The sequence below is a fragment of the Sceloporus occidentalis genome, unplaced genomic scaffold (assembly GCF_023333645.1).
Source record: "Sceloporus occidentalis isolate IW3139 unplaced genomic scaffold, rSceOcc1.0.p SCAF_68, whole genome shotgun sequence".
In the NCBI taxonomy this organism is placed as follows: Eukaryota; Metazoa; Chordata; class Lepidosauria; order Squamata; family Phrynosomatidae; genus Sceloporus; species Sceloporus occidentalis.
The window spans coordinates 877,952-896,574 of NW_028317048.1; the positions used below are offsets into that span (position 1 = coordinate 877,952).

At 37.9% G+C, this 18,623-nt stretch overlaps 1 protein-coding gene across 1 annotated transcript in view; it reads right to left on the minus strand.

The window, feature by feature from the left end:
- Window positions 1-17,663, minus strand: part of LOC149286475 (short transient receptor potential channel 4-like) — a 75,455-nt gene extending 57,792 nt beyond the window's left edge. The window contains exons 1-2 of the mRNA XM_089493906.1: window positions 17,286-17,663; window positions 6,470-6,988 (exon numbers count right to left, since the gene is read on the minus strand). Of these exons, the coding sequence (XP_089350032.1) occupies window positions 6,470-6,988; window positions 17,286-17,663 (897 nt within the window). The remainder of the gene's footprint in view (window positions 1-6,469; window positions 6,989-17,285) is intronic.
- Window positions 17,664-18,623: the final 960 nt, after the last annotated feature.

An 18,623-nucleotide genomic window follows, 5' to 3' on the forward strand; every position in this document is an offset into this window, starting at 1 on the left:
ACTACACCCCCCCTGCCCCTTCAAACTACACCCCCCCTCTGCCCCTTCAAACTACACCCCCTCTCTGCCCCTTCAAACTACACCCCCCCCTCTGCCCCTTCAGACTATACCCCCTCTCTGCCCCTTCAAACTACACCCCCTCTCTGCCCCTTCAAACTACCCCCTTCAAACTACCCCCCCTGCCCCTTCAAACTACACCCCCCCGCCCCTTCAAACTACCCCCCCTGCCCCTTCAAACTACCCCCCGCCCCTTCAAACTACACCCCCCGCCCCTTCAAACTACACCCCCCCGCCCCTTCAAACTATACCCCCCTCTGCCCCTTCAAACTATACCCCCCTCTGCCCCTTCAAAATACACCCCCCCTCTGCCCCTTAAAACTATACCCCCCCGCCCCTTCAAACTACACCCCCCTGCCCCTTCAAACTACCCCCCTCAAACTACACCCCCCTCTGCCCCTTCAAACTACCCCCCTCAAACTACACCCCCCTCTGCCCCTTCAAACTACACCCCCTCTCTGCCCCTTCAAACTACACCCCCCTCTGCCCCTTCAAACTACACCCCCCTCTGCCCCTTCAAACTACACCCCCCCCTCTGCCCCTTCAAACTACACCCCCCCACACTTACCTTGTTGCCGGAGAGCGGGAGGCATCCATCTTCTCGCTCTGCCGTGGTGCCGGCATTTCATGTTTAGCGCCGGAATAGTCCGGCACTCAACATGAGATGCCGGAACCGCAACGGAGTCACGGAGAGTAAGGGGCGCGGAGCGGTTGCTGAAAACAGCACGAGCAACCGCTCGGCGCCCCTGCCTGGGACTAAAGCATCGTTTTTTTAATTGTTTTTTTTAAACTTTATTTAACATGAATGATGTTAAATAAAGTTTAAAAAAAAAAAAAAACAAACCCAAAAAAACCCGATGTTTTAAGTCCCGGGCAGAGACCCCTGCTACCATGTCGCACACCCCTGGTGGGCGTGGCTTCAGTGCTGTGCGCCGGGATCTGACATCAAATCCCGACGCACGGCATCAGTTGCCGCGCGCATCGCAAGGGAGCAGGATCGGAGGTGAACAGCCTCTGTTGTAAATAATTTTAGCTTATCTCACTCCTCTAAGCTTTTTGGGTCTCATTTTAGTAAGGTTGTGAAATTACTGCGTACCATATAACATTTACCGTATTTGCTCGATTATAAGACGACCCTGATTATAAGACGACCCCCCAAAATCTGAATATTAATTTATGAAAAAGAAAAAGCCTGAATATAAGATGACCCTATAGGAAAAAAGTTTTACCAGTAAATGTTAATTCATGTAAACTATGTGAACATTTTTTTTTGAATAAAAGCTATGATTTTTTGTTTTTATTTCCTTTTTTGTTATGCACATCTGACCCCTGGCTTGCCACTCTGCCCCTGAAATGCCTTATACCCCCTATATGCCACTGTGCCCCATGATATGCTTTTTAACCCTCTAAATGCCACTGTGCCCCATGATATGCCTTTTGACCCCCTATGTGCCACACTGCCTCCAGAATTGCCTTAGTGGCATATAGGGGGTTAAAAGGCATATTATGGGGCAGAGTGGCATACAGGAAGGTATAAGGCATTTCAGGAGGCAGAGTGGTGTATAGAGGGTTAAAAGGCATTTCAGGAGGCAGAGTGGCATTAAGGGGGTTAAAAGGCATTTCACAGAGCACTCTGCCTCCAGAAATGCCTTATGCCCCTCATTTAACACTCCCTCCCTCTCCCTCCTCCAAACTTACCGGAGCTTCTGAGTCCCCGGTGCGTAGTCCGGACAGCGTGTAGAGCTCTACGCGATTTGCGTAGACAACTTCCGCTGCAGCCAAGAGGAGGTGCATTTAGCGCAGACCTTCCCCGGATGTCAGAGATCACGGGGAACTCCGATCTCTGACAGCCGGGGAAGGTCTGCGTGATGGACACAGACAACCCCCGCTGCTAACCGCACCTCCTCCCGCCTGCAGCGGAAGTTGTCTACGCAAATCACACAGAGCTCTACACGCTGCCCGGTGCTTAGTCCGGGCAGTGTGTAGAGCTCTACACGGATCGCGTAGAGTTGTACACGCTGCCCGGACTAAGCACCGGGGACTCAGAAGTACCAGTAAGTTGTGGTGGTGGGGGGAGACAGGTGGATCCAGGTCCCCTGCATCGCTGCGGAGGATCTGGATCTTAGTCTCATAGTCAGACCTAGTTGAGGTCTGATTATAAGACGACCCCGATTATAAGACGAGGGGTATTTTTCAGAGCATTTGCTCTAGAAAAAACCTCGTCTTATAATCGAGCAAATACGGTACTTGCAGTGATGCCCCCCCGATCCTCCAATAGGGAAGAGCAATTTTACTCTCACTTCTTTTTAGTAAAATGTTAACTGAATGGCAGTAAAGGGCCTTTTATTTGTAAGGAAAAACACCCAGCAGCACAAATAAAATCATAGCATGTGTAGAGCTGGATACAATTGTATCTATTTGCTGTGTATATAATTGCACTAACTTATACAACATAGTAGTGCACAATGGGGTAGGACATTAAACTAAAACAATGGCGGTCACTCCCTGGTTGCAACTGTAAAAACCCTAGCCACATCCATTCATGTCACGGGCAAACCGGATTATGTATACCAACCAAATAAGAACATCCTAGTTTAATAGGCTGGGCAGGTATACCCCGGGTATACTGACACAGGCGTAACTGTTGAGAAGGTGCTTACTGGCATGATCCCTACACATAGCAAAACAGATACAAACTCCCCATGGCCAGCCTATGGGGAATCCTGTATGTAGCCTTCTGGCTAATGTCACTCGGAGCCAGACCTCGTGGGACCACAAACCCCCATTGCACCCTTACAAGTGTGGACTCCTGAATCTGGTAAATGTGTAAAAAAATTACTTTCCTGATGTAGGCATAATACTAATAGCTACTGGCACATCCTCCATGCACAGTTGGGGTTCAATATGTACTCCCCAGGAACCCAGTCCTGCAAGTAGCCACAGCTACTGCCACTAAAGTTGGCCATACTTTGGATAGCTAACTCCCGACCTGACATCAGATTTCCATTTTATTCAAGAGGAGCATTGTGGTGAAAACTCCTGCCTGGCTTCCCATCCTGAGGCACCTCAATCTATAATTACATTTAAGATTATTTGACCTGAACGGACTTGGGCATGAATGTAACAACAATTATATCCCATATTACTAGAATGTTTGATATCAAGGGTTCTGAATTTCGACATCTGTCAGTCTGCCTTTGCCCTACCCGGTCAATTCGATTTACCCCATCAAATCATACATTTTTTTAAACGAGACACCTTTTGTAAAATACCAGTACTTTTTCCATGCATGGATTTTTGTGAAGATATAGCGCTAATTTTAGGACTTGCTCATAAAAATAAAACTTTTTTTTATATATTTTGTTGGAACTGGATGTTTCCCCTGATGGTCACATCAGTGCGGAATTATTTTTACATGTTACCACATTTTTATTTATTTTAAACTACTTTTTTCTTATTTTTTTTGTTAAATGTTTTATTTATTTTAATAATCACATCTTGATTGACTTAAAGAGACCCCCTTGAGAAGTTGTTTATTTTTTAAAGGGGCACCGCCATCTTGCGAGAGGCAAAGTCTCGGGATCGGTCACAGTGCATCATAGGGTGGGTTTTCAACACAGTTGATCGCCTCCTAACTTATTTTAAACATGCAGACGGCACCATATTTAATATGGTGCACGTTGATGGTTTGTGGAGAGGTATTCCTGAATGCCTCAACATTTCGGTGTCCCTGAATGCCTCGACATTGAGGCATTACAGCAACACCGTTTGGGAAAAGGCACATTAACTGTTGTCAACGGGATGATTTTGATTGATATTTCTAGCACGTCAGTTGTCATGAAGGGGTTAAACAAGGAAAGAAAATATTCAAATGGAAGCAAAGAATGTACGCCACATGCTTACTACAGCACTGCAATTTTAACTGGCAGTGAACTGATAATCGAATGGAGGAAAAGGCTCCTTTGCAACATATTGCACAATGTAAAGGTAATGAATAAAAGGCAAGGGACTACATGTTCTAATGTAAAAGCAAATTAACTACGCAGTGCCACTGAACAGCTTTCAAGAGAAGGAAACAAAGCTTTGTACACAATTTAAGACATGCAAGCCCAATAGAATCTCTTATGACTTTACATCAAACAGGGATTAAGACTTTTTTTTAAGTTTCCTTGTTGCAGTTTATCATCTTAAAGGTCTGTTGGCTAATATAAAACGCAGACCATTCACCATTTTAGTAAACTTGAAAACTTGAAACTTTACTGTTGTTAAAACAGGAGTAGTTAAAACACCAGACATTATATTAATGGTCAGGGCTGTTCTGGTGGCAAAAGCAGGACCTACACAATATTAAGCAGGTAGTCATAATGTTATGGCGGATCAGTGTGTATAAATCAGTCTGCTGCCCCAGGATCCTGCATCAGAATAATCTCACCCCAGCAATTTGCAGCATATTGTTTGATATACAATACACATAGCATTGAGCTAGTTTATCCCCAGACTTAAAACCTGCAAAGGGCTGGCAGTATACGGGAGTATTATTTAATTCATGCTGCAAGGAGACACATACAATTTTAAACTGCATAATGCCCTCAGAAATAGTATACTTGGACATTATAAGCTATGTACTGCTATTAAACAGCTAGGAACATGATAAACTGCTGTATGGTTGATACAATCTGCTTTGGTAAGGACTCAACAATTTATTGTAGCAAATTATCCAAAGAGGTCTGTCACTATTATAGTGCTTTCTAATGATAATGAGGATTCTTATCCAGTCTTCCATAACCTAAACCCTTTGCCCTGTATGTCATTACTGTTTCATACTCCAGAAAGCATTAAGACATGCTTTCAAAGCTCATATCACCGACATGCAATTTATTGAGACAAAGAACAACGTTGAAAAAGACCTCATTGTGAGGTCCAAACGTTGTTCTTTGTCTCAATAAATCTGCCTGACGTTGGAACTCTTGAGTGCCTGGAGCCTTTATTTATCTATTGGATTTACTGGGGAACCGGCCCTTCCTGGCAAAGTTAAGTACCTAGGTTCTCTTGGAGTGTGCAGATTCCTCATTCTGGTTATTCACTTCCCAGAACAGTCACGGTGTGTCCTGGGGACTCGCAATAGAGGGATTTCAGCGACACCATTGACCTCTTTTAAATCAGACGTCCGCCACCATACTATATATAGTGTACTTGACGCCTGAGGAGGGGCCACACAGAGCCTCTGCTGCTGTGCTCAGTGTTGCTGAATGGCTCGACATCGAGACAACACCGTTTAAGTGAAGAAAGTGATCATAGATGCCAGGCATGTCATTCGTCGTTAATTGGCGTTTTTTCTGTGATGTGTCTCGCACGTCATTGGTCATTAAAGGGTTAAATGACCTGAAAATGAATGCTGATATTTAAAGGATGTTTTTTTTAGGGGATCATTCTATTACAGGGTACAAAAAAACCAAAACCAAAATTTTACTGTTTACTGAGTGTGTTATTAGGGTCTCTCAGAAACAGAAAAAAGGTTGGCTTCCAGAATGAGCTCTCTAAAATATTGTCCATCCTACAATCCCCTTTGTTCCTTAATGACCTGCATTAGCCTTTTCGTGCCGAAACACACAAATATGATGCTTTTCTTTTTCACTTCTTGGAAATTGTTCACCACGTTCATTACACTTAAATCCTTAGGTTCAGAGCATATAATGGATTTTGCCGCATTGTTTATTATGAATGCTATAGACCCCTAGCAAGTGTTTTTTTTCATACCCTGTACAATCCAATATGTTCGGCTTTAACGTTATTTTATGTACATTATGATCAGCAGCTTGGTAAAGGATCAGTAGATTCTGGATTCATATCTTTCAAATAATTTATACAATATTTATTACAGACAGACAATATCTGTAGGGTTGTTTAAAAGCTTATTCCTCAATTATCGATATAGCAAGAAAAATAGAAAAAATTTCTTTTTCAGCAACAGAGGATTAGCATTATCCATCTGAACAGGTAGCCCATGGCAACAAAATCCAAGCATGATTAATTGTAGAGATATATTATCCCCCACTTGCATATATTTTTTACATTATTTAGTTCATTATTTTAATCATTTATTTAAAAAAGGATGGTATTTATTCATTGAACTTCTAAAATTATAAATATCTTTTGAAGAAGTGTAAACAATGGATAATGTTGCGTGTAAGTAATGTGCTGCTTGCATGGAAATGGGTCAAGCGTGATGGACAAATAAATAGTAATAGTTCATATTTGATGGTAGTGAAAAGAATGGATGTCAAAAAGGATATTTTAAAGGACCACAGTGGTAAAACACAAAGAGGGACATGTACTCCATTTCAGCAATTTAGCTATTTGTATAATCATTACTTTTACAAAACCAACACAAGTTGTAAAAAAAAACAATTACCTCTTTTTGATGGTACTTAATTGCTAGTTTTAATCGGGCAAGATCATTGCCATTCTGTTCATCCAACAGTCCTCCATCATCCCTATAGTTAAGAATAATTTCTAATTCTCTTGAACTCCTTGTCTGATCTAAAAGGTCTTTAGCAAATTGCTTGCATTGCTTTGACAGTTCTTCGTATTCTGATTTAAACTCATTTTCCACTTTGCTTAACTCTTGTAGTTCCCAGCTCAGTTGGAAGGCTGTCAGAAATGGATCTTCACTTGACAGTGCAATTAACGATGGGCTTGCCAATGCCCTGTAGATATTAAGTCTTGACCGAGAATGCCGTAGACTGTCCACATCAGATCCTGAGACACATTCAACACAATTACAACGAACCTCATGTGGCCTTGGTATTGAGACACCCTTTTGCACAAGATGTTTTATAATTTCATAATTGTTCGTATGAGCAGCCAAAATTATTGGTGTGATATCTGGAGTAAATTCTGAGAATTGTTTATCTAGAAGTATCGGTGGGACCTGGAAGAAAAAAGATATTCATGATTAATGTAACAGTCCTCAATGCCATCATATTCTGTAGTGCTCATACATGAGGCCTTAATTGGCCATAGGGCTCAGCGGTTAAATATCCAATGCGTTGCTAGATGATGGCCTATTGCTCTCTTTCATAAAGCATGGGAGTCCTTAGGTATTAAACAGTATCAGCACTGAAGTTTATAATTCTGGATTCAGTTACAAAGCAGAACAAGTGAAACAGCACTTTTGATCTAAGGCAATCGGCTCAAACACTGGGATTCAGGGATATAGGCATCTAAAATACACAACCAAATTCAATTAAATCCAGTGTATTCTTTGGCAAAAATGAAAGATTAGTCATGAATTAGGTTTCTTTTAGTTGCAGGTAACTTCTCCAGTTTAACTCAACTGTGAAGAGTCAAGCTAGGACTTGAGTTGGATCAACCTGTTTTATTTACTTTTTGTTTTACTATAGTTTTATTTTTTTAAACCAACTTTAGTAAATTGAACTTTCATCCTTTCGCATCAAAAATTACACAACGTCTGAGAAAACAATTGGGGTCAACAGTATAATAATGAACAAATGGTGAGTAGTCAGAGACACAGAGATGAAAAACAATAAATAATTTAATAATAAAATGACAGAAGCGATGTATCATGTGGTGTTATCTGTTGGTCTGTTGTTATCTGGTGTTATCTGTTGACTTGTAACCCCTATATGCTACTCTGTCCAATGATATGCCTTTTAACCTCTATATGCCAGAGTGGCATATAGGGGTATAAGGCATTCCTGGAGGCAGAGTGACATATAGGGGGTCAAAAGGCATTTCTGGAGGCAGAGTGGCATAAAGGGGGTTAAAAGGCATATCATGGGGCAGAGTGACATATAGGAGGGTATAAGGCATATCAGAGAGGCAGTGTGGCATATAGGGGGGTATAAGGCATTTCTGGGGGCAGATGTGCATAACTGGGGGCAGATGTGCATAACTGGGGGGGCAGTTTCTTACAAGAATATCGTGAAGAATAATGTGATCACTGTTTTGTTCCACTGAATAAAATGGAACTTTTTAATCTAAAAATGTTTGCAGTAGCAAATGTTTTGATTCCATTATGTCTTACTTATTTCATTTATTAGGGCCTTTTAACACTTTTGCTTTCTGGCATTTTAATACAAATAATGTGATAAAAATAATGTTTTATAGTTATTTGTATAGCAAATAGTGTGCCTCGGGTATGTATAAGGGGTGCGTGTGGGTACAAGAGCTCAACCGTGAGATAAACTATATGGGGCTGCTCTCCAAATGTTTCCAGGGCTGCTTTTCATTCCCAGTCCGGCCCTGCAGAGTTGAAGGGAACTTTAATAAAGCTGTGGCTACCTCCCTTACTCACACCTGGTTTTATGTTGTCATTTCAGGGAAAGGGAATGGCAGTGAACCGGCTGCTTGAAGATTTAGGCTTAAGTGGTCATGAAAAGAGCTCCTTGTATGAAACTAAAGGTTGGGATAAACGTATATAAATGTGTTTTTTGCAAATACACCATTATTATTTATTTTTTTAAAGTAGCTATGCTATGTAAACAGTTAGAACTAAATAACATATACACTTTTACACCCATGCAAGAGCTTCAAAATCCATGACTAAACATCAGATGAATGCACATGAAGTAATTATTTACTTCTTAAATAACAACAGGTTATTCATATAAACCAACTCATGTCATGTTTAGAAGATGCTTGAATCACAAAAAACAATCTATTAATTTCCATCATGCTTTGGAGTTATATAAGCATACTTAAACAAAATATCCAGTTTAATGCTGTGTGAAACCAACTATTTTGCAGCTGTGTTTGTTCAGTTAATGTTTATTACATTTATTATATGACTTATTTGCCATGCTCTCGTACATGAGATGAATATGAGTAACACCAAGGTGCTTTCTACCTATGGGTGCAAACCCAGCAAACATATGAGACAATAAGTCATATGATTCAGAATTAATCCTTTGTCATAAGGGTTTTTCACATCCTAGTGGCCACAGCTCTTTTTTCCATTTTTACCATACATTTCAATCACAATTTCCCTTAATATTTCTATTCTACTTAATATTTAATGTACCCATATAAGTTATATATCATGTTTTTCAAACTAGCGAAAGTTAGCCAAGGGCCTGGATCTATGCAAACAGAAATAAACTGTAGCCTACTAAAAGTGAACAAGGCTGGATGCTATATTCTTACTGGAAACTGACTTTTAGCAAGACAAGTCATTAATCTAATGCTTTTTTCAACCTTTCATTTTGTAGTGTTATACATTGATTGATATATAGTACAAATATTGTGATCATACTTGTGTATGTGTAATGCAATCTATTTTTACTAGAACATAAGAAAATCAATACAAAACTAATTGAAAACATCTTGAAGATGAAGCATGGAACTTGTTTTGTGACTCAGTACAAAATTATCTTAGTAATAGAAACACAGAATGTGGCGGCCATCTAGTCTACCCACTTGTCCTGATGTGAGGATCTTAAACCCCTATCAGTCCTTGATCAGGTCCTATAGCTTTATGCAGGGCCGGCCCGACAATGGAGCCGAGTGGGGCAACTGCTCCAGGCAGCACTTTTGAAGGGGCGGCAAAGTGCCCTTTTTTTTTTTTTTTTTTTTTTTTTTTTTTTTTTTTTTAAAAAGCGAAAGAGAGAGAAAGGGGCGCCGAGTGGTTGTCGCTTACCAAGCTGTCAGTACCCGCTCGGCGCCCCCCTCTCTCTCCCCTCTGCGGCGAGTCTCCCTGTTCGGTCTCGGTGCCGGCTTGTAATGCTGAGTGCCGAACAGGGAGACTCACCGCAGGACTGCTGAAAGCAAGGTAAGTACAAGGGGGGGGTAGATAATGGGGGGGGGTGGCAGGGATGGAGGGAGAGGAAGGGTAGATAAGGGGGGGAGAGGAAGGGTAGATAATGGGGGGGGCGGCAGGGACGGAGGGAGAGGAAGGGTAGATAAGGGGGGCGGCATTTTAAAATTCGCCCCAGGCAGCATTTTGCCTTGGGCCGGCCCTGGCTTTATGTCTCTCCCATGAGGTACAACCTTCTGCCTCTTATCACTCACAATTTGCATTATCCATTGAACTTTTTTATTCTCAAACCCAAAGACTGTAATTTTGTTATGTTTTCTATGGAGGACAGTGTGAAATTCCTTACTGAAATCTAGATAGGCTATATCAACATCTCCTCCCTGGTCTATTATCTAAGTTACCAAGTCAAAAGAATAAATTAAGTCAAATTGACAGGATTTTCCTGTAGTAAACTCATGCTGTTTCTGAGCAGGCAAACCATTTATTTAACAATCCTATAATTAGGATGGTTTCCATTAATTTTTGGGCATATCCCATCTGGTCCGAAAGATTTGTCTGAGTTCAAGTAGAACCTTTTCCACTGTAAAGACGTCACCCTATTTCTCTTTTAGTTGTGTTATATATTTGAAGGACAATGGCTTAAACTAATAAAACGAAATCCCATATACTTTTAGAACATGAGAATAGTAAAGTGAGTATTCTGCAAGAAACAATGTATAGCAGTTGGGGCAAAACAAATGGTACCAAAAGGTACAAAGTTAGTTTAACAGCATGTAACTCAAAGACTGCTTTGATTCTCAAGAAAAATACTTGCTCGATATTTGCTCGATTATAAGATGAGGTTTTTTTTTTAGACAACCCCTCCTCTTATAATCAGGGTTGTCTTATAATCAGACCTCAAATAGAGGTCTGACTATGAGACTAAGATCCAGATCCCCCGCAGCACTGCTGGGGACCTGGATCCTCATGTCTGGTAACCCCCCCCCAAACTTACCGGTGCTTCTGACTCCCTGGTGTGTAGTCGGGGCAGCGTGTAGACGTCTACGCGATTCGCGTAGGCAACTTCCGCTGCAGCCGGAAGGAGGTGCGGTTAGCAGCGGGGGTTGTCTTATAATCGAGCAAATACGGTACTTCAACTTTTGTAATAATTCTAATTCAAAGTAAGTATCTGCTTAATAAGTTATCTTATTGATACCTAATTATAATTTTTGAATTGGTTGATATCATGATTCAGTAATTGACACAGCAAATATAACTTGATCTTTGCCAAACAGGAATTCAGATTAAAATTATTTGTTGAATAAATAGCATTAATATCACAGCTAAAATATATTTAAGATTAACAACTGGTACAAACAAGTACAATCAGGTGGTTGTAGGTGGCCTAAAAATGGCGAAACTCATGTCAGTAAATAAAGTAGATTTGACTTGTCCCAATCCCTCGTCCCTGAGATACCCTGAGTAATGCATTTATAAAAAGTACTGGATATTTCATTGGGTAACACAATTTAAAACATAATCTTTTTTTGTCTTTTTTCTATACAAATTATTGAAATATTTATGGTTGTAGAGCACATTGATAGATTTATACTTGTCCAACATTCTAAGATCCTATAAAAGACTCCTAATGGTGAACATCTCATGCCTCCACTCTCTTTTACCCAGTCTTACCTTATCCAGAGCCTTTCTTTTACAGCTGCTTTCACACGGTTCACATTTTGGAGCATCCAGCCCGTCTCTTACCCCAGGGACCAGTACTGGGATATTTTTTAATATTTGTATTACTTTTAATACAAAAGGTCTCAAAGGGTAACATATGTCTGTTCACTAATTGTTTTGACATCCTTAATGGAATAAGTCAAATGTCTCTTTTTTTTGTGCTAGTATTAAGGAATACTAGTATTAGTAACTATACTGCTGGCAACAAAATAGAGGGGTCTGGAGCTCTCTCACCAAAAAAACACAAGGATGGACAAGGCATCTTTACCTTTTCCATCTTTTATTCTTGATGAAAATTCCGTATTCTTAAAATACCAATTTCTTACAACAAATAACACTAATGCTGCAGTCTGCAGTTGTATTGTTTGTTTTTTCTCTGATTGAAGGTTTCACATTTCTTAACAAAGTGAATGTATAAAAAAAGTGAAGAACACTTTACAATAGTTTATTGGTTTTATTTATTCATAGGCATGAAATGAATCCAGAATAAATGTAATTAAAGTCTATTTCTGTTACATTTGAGTAATAAATTAATGGTTTAACCTTTTTCCATGAAGCTTTAAAAAAGGACTGATTTCATTCAGTTGCTAAATTATTCCACAATTGTCCTTTCATACTTGATCACCTATATCAATCCTGTTATTTTTCTTAGATAGTGATTAAAATCTACTGATAATGCATATCTTTAAAGGCAAAGATATTTGAGGATTTCTTCAGCTACTTTTATGACTCATGGTTCCTTTCATTAAACCTGCTTTCTATAATTTAAAATCTCTTTACAGTATATAATATACAATATACATACAGTAAGTATTTTTTCTCTTATTTTTCATCCCTTTCAACTGTACCTTACTACTCTGGTTACACACTCCTCACTCAGCACCTTTGGCCCCACTAATTTGCAAACAATTCACTACATGCTAAAGAATGGGTCCATCAAGCTTTCAAACTTAAGTCGCAGCCCAGAGAATAGGGTTCACCGTAAGCTTTTGGATGCCTGATTAGCACTGGCATGGGCAAACTCCAGGCAGCCATTAATTTGGGTTCTTCTGGCCGTGTTTGACTTCTTGACTGCATTGTATCAGTAAATCCTACTGTTAAATGTTACTTCTGGACACACATTCTCTAGCACAAGAATGTTAATGAAACTGGTTATGTTCGTTCTAGTGTTGTCACATCATAGCAAGATTATGTTATAAACAGTAGTTAATTAATGCAAAGCTAAGCATTAGGTATGTCAGCAGTTCAGAAAATATATAAAATTGTATGTTAATCTTACCTACTACACTAAAGCAGTTCTGACATTTTTGTTTATGTTTTGCATACAGCATGTATTAACAAGATTCACTAATTATCTTTCTAAGGATACTGTTTGAGACCCATGGGGACTGGATAGTACAATTGTGTTTATTAGCTAAGTGTCTCTAAGATACAGAAGAGTTATATTTTACTCATGTGAAAAGTGGAAATGGAAATGGAAAGGAAACGTTCCTGCTGATTGGTTCACGCAATTGGTTGCTATGGTGATAAAACAACATTTCAAACGGAATCATTTTATAGATAGCTTTTATATTGTTTTATGATGGATGTTATTTTAATGTGATATTTGTTTATTCCCATATAATGTAAAAAAAAGCAAAGATTAGAGAGGCAGCTAATTCACTAACTAACAAACTAACTAACCCTGGTATTTTGACAAACCCCCAATTACCATGGACACCGTGTAGATATAGCACCCACAGCATCATTTCTGTTATGATAGTCCAGGCTTTAAAGGAAGGATGTGGGCCGGGTTTGCACAGAAGCAGAGATTAATAAATGTCAGGTGGGGCCCCCTGCAGAATAATTACATATATAACATTTATATAACTATTAACATATATAACTATTAACTCATAGACAGCCACAGCACAGTCTGTTCCGTCAGAGCCTGACATGAGATTGCTCACCTTGCTGAATGATAAAATCTGAATAAATAATACTGAACATACTCCCTGCAAGAGTCCCTGGAAGGATACCAGTCACAGGCTGCTATAAAGAGCTGATTTATTTAGGGACTGTCACTCGAAGCACTAGGAGTGTCTGAAAACGTCCTGTAATTGCAAGTTTTGCTGTAGTTTTTTCCCCCTTCTTTTTAATTTCTTTGTGTCTGTCAAGCAGCTAGACAGCAAAAACCCCTGCAATTTACTCCATGTTTTCATATTTAAGGGGGGCAATTTTAAGTATTACAGCACACATATATAACTTCTTTTTTTTTGGTGCAATATGTTTTGTTTGGAACTATTTCTTATATAAAGTAGGGGAGTACTTCTTATAGGGAGTTGCTGCTCTTTTATTACAAGCACTTGCTTACTGTTTGCAATTGAATAAATCAGACTCACATTTAAAATGCTACTTATTTTTATCTACTAAGGAACTGCCATAATTTGATGCATAAAAACATTGAAAACACTTTGGAACACGGTTCAATAATGGAAACCTTTCCTTTAGGAATATCCATTAGGAATAGAAATTCAGTTTTGTTATTTTGCTCAGGAACAGTAAACACTTCTAGGCTTCTAGCCTTGGTAATGAGCACTTGCATTTTCCCTTCATAATTATATTATATAAATGTGTTGGTTCCTGTAAATAACAAGCTGCAGTAAAAATAATAATTGTTTGCCGTATATTCAAACAGTACATTATCATCAATGACAGGAAATCTATAAAGATTAATTGTTAGATACTTAATATTATAAAGTCTGACTAAGACTCAGATATAGAGGAAATTGCAAGTCAATATTTGTCTTAAATGCTTCATTTCTCAACGAATCAGCAAAATAATAGGCAACATTAATTTACATTGTATCCTTCATTTTATCTATATTCCAGGAATATTATAGCAAATGCTGCTACTGATTGCAGTTTTCTGCATGAAAAATAATGAAAAGAACATAAATTATATTATTTATCCATTTGAATAGTATTTTTTATATTTTATATAATAATTTTTTTTTCAAAATACTTATTTCGTATATTCTAGTATTTTTATTTTTTTTTGACAAATCTCTTATAACACTGAGCTTATATTAAATAAAAAATATATATAAAGTCCATCGAAAATAGTTAACTCCTATGTTGTGCATTGCGTAGTATTAAACTACCTGATTCCAGCTTCCATCTTGTTGTATTTTGGTCTAGTGTGGCATTTGTAATTAAGCACCCTTTTATTGTATTTTATTTCAGTTCTTGTCTTTTATATCGCCAATGGTCCGGCAGTAACTAATATGACAACATGCTCTGCCTAATAGGACATAGAGCAAGACTACTAGAATTGTGGGGTGATAAAAGTATTGAGGTTTCATAATTTCATTATGAATGAAAAAATTGTTTTTTTTTATTTCTAATATTTGTCAAAAGTACAACTGGAACAAGGTGCAAAAAATACATACATACAAGTTTGTAGATTTTTCCAATTAAATCCTTAATTGTTTTATTCATTTTCATGTTATGATAATTACATTACCTCCTTGTTCTTACATATTTGAATACTTAAGGACTGGGCTGTTTTTTTTCTTTTTGTACCCTTCCTAACCGAGACTGTTTTAACATTTTTGCAGTGCTCGTGTTTAGCTGAAATTTTCATCCCTCTAATTTAGTATACCTACACCACTTATATATTGTTTTTTTTTCACAACATGAAGGGATTTCTATAGATACCATTATCTTGATCATATCATCTAATTTACTATAAAAAAAATATGGTGAAAAATGAACAAAAAAATATGACTTTTATTTGAAAAATCTATTTCTCATCTACAAAACCTCATATAAAAGCCTGCTAAATAGATTTGAATATTTGTCCTGAGTTTAGAAATACCCAATGTTTTTATGTTTTTTGCAAGTTACAGGGCAATATGTACTAGTAGAATTTTGCTATTTCAAAACCTTTTTTTTAAATTTTGTAATCCTGCCCCATGTCTGATTTGAGACAGCTTTGAAGTCGGCCAATTAAACTCACCCCATCAAACCATATATTTTTTGAAAACTAGACACCCCAGGGTTTTTCACATGCTGGAGGGATACAGGGTAGGGAGAAGGGATATATTGTGAGAAGGGAGAGGGGGATAGATAGTGAGAAAGGAGGTTAGCAAGAATATTGAAATAAAGAGTCAGAATGAGAGTGAATGAATGAGGATTAATGTGTGAATGCATTGTGTGAATGAGTGAGAGAAGTAATACATTTGTGAGAATGCATTAATGAATACGTGTAAATAATTTGTGTGAAAGAATAAATGATTGTGTGAATGAAAGTGAGTGACTGTAAAAGTGTGTGAATCATAGGTGTATAATTGATTTGTCAAAAAGGCAAAGATGGTATAAGCAGGGTGTTTAAGCATTGGGGACAAATATGGCACAGGTAGCGTGTTTATGGGACAAAGATGGCATATGCTCAGCTGTTTGGGGACAATGTTGACTCATTCTGGGTTGTTTTGGGTCAAAGATGGCACATCCTATGTGTGTGTAATTTGGGTGCTGGTTAGGGTATATGTGGGCACTGTGGATGCCAGGGCCGGCTTTGGGGTGTGCAACCTGTGATTTAATCCTGTTATTTAGGGGGTTTTATCTATACCTTTAATGCTGAGTTTTTATGTGAATTCCAATTGAGCTACACCTGCAAAGATGTTTTTTTTTGTGTTATTCTGTTAATCTTTATCTGCTATGCTATGTTTCCATACATTAATGTTTACCTGCAAATACAGGATTTGTATGTCGTATTCAGTTGATCAATACCTGGAGTGCTGTTGTCATGTGTAGTTTATTTAATCTATACCTTCAGTGCTGAGTTTACATGTGATTTCCAGTTGATCTATACCTGCAATGTTATGTTTCCATATATTATTTATGTATACCTGCAAATCCAGAGTTTTTAATTTTTTGTCTTATTCAGTTGCACATGCTGTTTCCATGTGTTGTTTATTTGATCTATACCCAAACTACAGGGAGTAAGTAAAATAGAGGTATGGTTTTGTGAATGAGGGGACAAAGGGACCTCTCAATGTCATGGTACAGTCAGAAGGAGGGAAGACTACTGACTCTCACAGTCTTCCCCTGATCTGCAGTCAGTGTGGCAATTTTTTTCTTTTCTTGGTGTTGTAGCGGAGGGAGTGATTGCATGCTAGGGAATGTGGAACATGGCCCAAGGAAATGCTTAGGTAGGGTCCACTAGTTATCTAATATTTATATATATATATTGGCAGTAGGTTCTAATATTAAAGAATGAAAAATAACTGCCAGTTCAGCTGTTATTTTGAAATCATATTTCAACCAAGGCCTTTCCTTCAAAGAGATAAGTACATATTATGTAGTTAAAAATTGATGTCTAGCATATATATATATATAGCGTTTTACAATTGCCCCCTACTTTGGTCCCTGTCCCCCCATGTGCCCTCCAGCTAAATATGAAAGCTGGAGACGCCACTGCTCATAATCCTAGGCATAGGACCAGTCTTTTATCTTCTTGGGAGCTGGCTGACCATTCTGAGAATTTTAGATATAGTAGATGTTTTATCATGCAGTGAAGTATTTTAACAATCAGAGTAAAAACAATAGTATTCTAATTCAAGCACATAACATTAAGTAAAGTATTCATAATGATGCATATTTCATTTTGTTACTCAAAAAATGCTCCCATAAGCATTATATACTAAATAGTAATATAATATAATAATATAATAAATAGTCATCTCCTCACCTGCTTTTCTCGGCTTGGTTTCTTGTGATTTAATAGCAGTTCAACTGCCCCGACAACCTCTTTCCTTATGGCATGCAGTAAAGCATCACCAACGTAGACGTTAAAACTTAGCAGTAGTTCAATAAGCTCAAGGTTCTCATTTTCAATGGCAATAAGTAATGCAGTTCTTCCCAATGGATCAATGCAATTAATATTGATTTTAAAATATATTTCAGCTTCTTCAAGTGCCTGCTTGACACTGCCGTAATCGCCCTTTTCCACTGCACTCAAGTATGCTTTCTCTGCCGGCGAGAGTTCAGATTCTGCACGCACAATACGAAGAGGGATCCGATCTTGATAAGGAGAATATACACTTCTTTTAAAATAAAACTGAGCCATGTTTTATGCCATAGTATTTTTGTCTCTGCAATGAAGAAACAAATGAGTTAAATATATAATAAAATGCAAAATACATTTATCAAATCCTGCATTTACAGTGATAGTTAATACTACAAATGCAATAAGTTACAGGTTTTCCAATTATATCTAGAAAGGTCAGCGAAGGTCCATTTCAGCTAGCTTAATGATTATTGTAAGACAAACTCCTTGAAGCCTATCTAATGCCTTCACTGAAAATTCTCATTAAGAGTCAAAATACGAACACTATTTACCAAATTGTTTTATTTGATCATTTATTAATGATTAATTAATGTAGTAATATAATGTAGTAAGTTGATACTTATTATTCAGGATTACTTAACACTGAGACAAATCCATTTTTTAATCTATTTGTTAAATATGTATGTGAAATTGCTATTTAGATGAATATCCGCTTCACACACCATTTTCTTATACATTTTTAATACTGCTGAGACACTATATATATTGTTCCCAAAACATCTTACCATACATGTACATTGTATTTGTCTTTTAATTATTAACCCTTGCTTACTGAGTGTGTTTTGAGCCCAAAACCTGAGACGTTTTCAGCATTTCACACTGTTTTTTTTACCATGATCCATTTTAAAAAAAAACTTTTGCGCAACCACACAAATTATATTTTTTTTCCAAGGACAGATAGAGCATTCCTTCAGATTTTCAGATGCACTCCAACATGCAGTATGACTAATATATTAAAATATATATTTTTTAAATGTCTCCAGATATTTTACTATGAAAATGGTCTCCAAATCAGTTTAGTTGACCAGAATACCACAACGTATATTAACGTAAATGTCCTGAATTTGAAAAAAACAAAAAACAACATACATTTTTTAATGTTTTTTTTTTAAGTTACAGAAATAGAACGTGCCAGTTCCCTTTTCCAAAGTAGACATTCGTAAATTTTATTTTGTGATG